The 3,604-nt window shown below is 36.2% G+C and overlaps 1 protein-coding gene across 1 annotated transcript; it reads left to right on the top strand.

Annotated features, from left to right (window-relative positions):
• The first annotated feature begins 334 nt into the window (after positions 1 to 334).
• On the top strand, positions 335 to 3,344 carry LOC122308761 (transmembrane protein 50 homolog). The gene is made up of 4 exons (XM_043121971.1): positions 335 to 664; positions 753 to 840; positions 2,406 to 2,558; positions 3,091 to 3,344. The coding sequence occupies exons 1-4, from the start codon at positions 532 to 534 to the stop codon at positions 3,122 to 3,124; spliced, it is 408 nt and encodes a 135-aa protein (XP_042977905.1). The 5' UTR covers positions 335 to 531; the 3' UTR covers positions 3,125 to 3,344.
• The last annotated feature ends 260 nt before the right edge of the window (positions 3,345 to 3,604 follow it).

The following is a 3,604-nucleotide window of genomic DNA, read 5'->3' as shown; positions in this document are numbered from 1 at the left end:
AAGATAGAAATATATAATATAATATTGCTTAAAAGAAAAAGAGCGAAATTTATTATTAAAAAATTAATTTTTTCATATAAATGTGACATATAAATTAATTTATATAAATTAATTTTTTCATATTAGAGCGAAATATATAATATTTACGTATTTTATAATTATAAATATTATTTAAAAAAATTAATATTAAAAAAAATGCAAAATAGGATGTACCATGAGAATTTTTCATATCTTTAATACTTATCAAAAAAAAAAATTTCATATCTTTAATGCGAAGTAATTTATAATTCTTTCAGTTTTCACTTTTCATATCATACACCTATATATTGATTTTTAAATAATTAAAACAATTAAAATAAACATCTAGGGAAAGCATTTTGCGAAGGAAGTTGGAACTGGAGGAATTCGCAATTCGCAACTCAGATTAGGCTGGAACTCCTCGAGTAGCAAGCTCGAGATTCAAACAACAGATTGAAATCAAGCACATCATCGAGATCCGATTCTTTTGGCCGACTTATAATATCGCTACATATGGATTTCTCCGAGTTGTGGGCAATCTTCGGGCCGGGCGTCGCGGGAGCCGTATTCGGTGCCGGCTGGTGGTTCTGGGTCGATGCCGTCGTCTGCAGCTCCGTCAAGGTTTCTTTCGTCCACTACCTTCCTGGTACTTCTTCTATTCGAGTCTTTGGGTGTATTTATGTTATTATTAGGGTTTTCGATTATGTGTATGACAGTGATTGTTGGGTTTGCAGGCATATTTGCAACTTTTGCGGCCCTGATGTTCAACTGCGTTAGGAAAGAAGACATTGATTACTCTCCCTACGAGGAAGGCGAGTGGAGGTCTGGAATATCTCTCCCTCTCCCATTTGCTTTCTTCTGCTGGTTATTTGTTTTAGTTTTCTGATATTGTTGCTTCCGATTCATTGGTCTCTTAATCGAAGGCCCTTTCACGACGTTTACATCATCATAAGTTTGTGTCCGTTGAAAATGTAATGACTTTTTGATAGGTAGTCAAGAAGTTTTATTCAATAAAAGGAGGCAAAGCCCATTACAAATGATGGCCCCGGCCTCCTGCACGTAGGAACAATGATTTAAAAAAGAAAACTTTAAGCTCCTCTATTGTTCTCTTGCGATTTCGAAGCTTTTATCATTTATATCCCACCAAATAAACCAACACATACATATACAAACCATTCACTAGATTGCTGTCACTTGTGAATAACCTCAGAGGCCTCTCCAGGTTACTAGGAAATTGACTAGTCTAAGTGGCATGACCCATGACAATCCAATTCCTGCAAAAAAATCATTCCACATTGTCCTGGCCATCTTGCAAAATGTAATGACTTATAATGGGTTTCTACAGTTTGTTAAAAACAGCATTATGGTATTTTGTTAACCAACAAGCTATGAATCCCAAGGGTACGTAGTGCTCAAGCCATATAAAATGGACGTCTTGGAATTGAAACTCAGTATTCACACTCTCAGGGTCATCGGACTGGATTAATTTCGTCTCGAATCACCTAAGTTGCACTTGCATGAAACTCTTTGCCAAGAGCCCTTGAGATTACTTGGGACTTTGTCCTGGACACCCGGTGCCAATAAAAAAGAAAAAGCAATAAAAAATCATTGTGTCTTAATGTTGCACTAACTAATTGCACTAGGATGTACATGAAGTAATGAAAAATCATTGTGTCTTTTGAGTACTGGTCTACACTAGCTACATGCACAAAAATCAATAAAAAATTTATGAGATCCATATTGATTTATGAGAAGTTCTTGTAGCAATCCTGTATGTAATAAGGATTGAAGTTTTTGAGCAATTTATGTACCTTTGAGTTTCATGTTAGCGTCAAGGATTTTACTTGTTCATAAATACTTCTCAGATAAATTCAGTAATGTTAATATTTAAAAGTGGAGTGCTGAAGGCAAAGAATTCCATTTGTGCTTGTTGAGAGTAACTTTCACCTTTTAATTGCATGGAGATTACTCTTTGAAGGGAATTATGAACGTTGCAAGCATGGGAGCAAGCGTGGGGTTAGGATTTGGATTGCCATCCTCAGGAAGTGTACAAAAGGCCATACCCAACTAGTGAGAAGTATAAAAATGAACAAAAATCCTAGAAAGCTACAAAACTAGAAGCTGTTTCGTCCAGCCAACCGAACATAAAGGAGTTGAATATAAATCTTTTTCTCTATCACGTCCTCTTATGGTTTTCAAATGTGCTGGCATTACATTCGTACCGAATACCCCGCTTTAAGTGCAAAGCAGCAATCCTCCAAGCTTCTACATTTCTATATTTAGAAGTCCACGTGTGATTATTGCCTTTAAGCTGACTTATGAAATTGATTGCTCTTCAGATTGCTTTGACTGAGTTTGTGGAACTTATCCTTCCATTATTGCAACAGATTGAAGCTTTGGCTTTTCTTCGCATATGTTGTGTCCTTCGTATCTCTAGCAGCATCAGTTGGCCTATTGATACAAGATTCACTCGTAACGACTGGCCCTTCTGTTTGGACGGGAACTGCAGGTGTCTTGCAATGCGTGTTTGTGTTGGTCAGGTAAAAAGGTCTTTCAGCTTAGGATTGATCCATTTTTGCACCGTCTCCTAGTTCTAAATGTGATGGCCCTCCTTCTAGAGCACATTATCATGTTGGTACTATTTTCAAGTTAAGATACAAGTATTTATTTTATCCAGAAATTCATTTCTCCTTCACTTTTCCTTGCTCTGCAATCACCTTTAAATTTGTTCCTCTTATTAGATTTGCTGGTTAGTTCATCTTGGAAAGGATTAATTTTAATATCAGTAAAGAATTTGTGTTTTGAATGTGTTGTTAATTGCCACCCAAATATCACACGAGCAGATATGCATGTAGGCATGTACGAAAAGGACATTCATGTTCTGATGACATACATATTCTATATTTCTTTTTTCTTGTTCAAACAAATTCTTATATTTGAAGACAAAGGGAGATGTAGGAACCTTTCCATCTCGATATTGTTCTGACTGTTGACTTAACGCCATCATAATCATTGTCTTGAATATTGTACTATATGCTAGTTTTTTGATAACTCAAGTTTTGTTTCATGCAGTGGGCTGATTTATTGGACTTCTCATCCAGAGTAAACTAAGTGAATCCTTATGCTTTCCAGTTTGTGATTGAATAAGTGAATCCTTATGCTTTCCAGTATGTGATTGAAATTACAAGTGGGCTACCCATTTGGTTTTGTACGTGTATCATTTTACTTATTCAATTGGTGAGATCGAAAATACTTCACTTTCTGTAAATGTTTATGCTGTAACAATCTTAAGCATCAAAGTAGCAACTCTTGAATTTGCGATGGTTGATGTAGATCCTTTTTACTTACAAATTTCATGCTGTTTCCTTCAAGGGTCATGTCTTGATTTCTACCACGCACAACCCCAGTTTTCTTATGTGTTTTTGGGTTTGGTTCCACTATCTATCCTGCACTTATTTGCCTACAGCTGAAGGTATAGGCATCCTGACTCCTGAGCTGCTGAAGGCGCAGAATGCGTCTAAACTTAATTTGGCTTCAAAATACTTTTCTAAATGTACCCGCTTAAGTCACATGTGCCACTGACAGG

Source organism: Carya illinoinensis, chromosome 5 (assembly GCF_018687715.1).
Source record: "Carya illinoinensis cultivar Pawnee chromosome 5, C.illinoinensisPawnee_v1, whole genome shotgun sequence".
In the NCBI taxonomy this organism is placed as follows: domain Eukaryota; kingdom Viridiplantae; phylum Streptophyta; class Magnoliopsida; order Fagales; family Juglandaceae; genus Carya; species Carya illinoinensis.
This window is presented reverse-complemented; position numbering and strand designations above follow the sequence as displayed.

Excerpts from the sequence above, each read along its gene's own strand:
- LOC122308761 (XM_043121971.1), top strand. The coding sequence starts at position 532 with ATGGATTTCTCCGAGTTGTGGGCAATCTTCGGGCCGGGCGTCGCGGGA. Across the intron at positions 665-752 it reads TTTCGTCCACTACCTTCCTG|GCATATTTGCAACTTTTGCG; the intron begins GTACTTCTTCTA and ends TTGGGTTTGCAG. Across the intron at positions 2,559-3,090 it reads TGCGTGTTTGTGTTGGTCAG|TGGGCTGATTTATTGGACTT; the intron begins GTAAAAAGGTCT and ends TGTTTCATGCAG.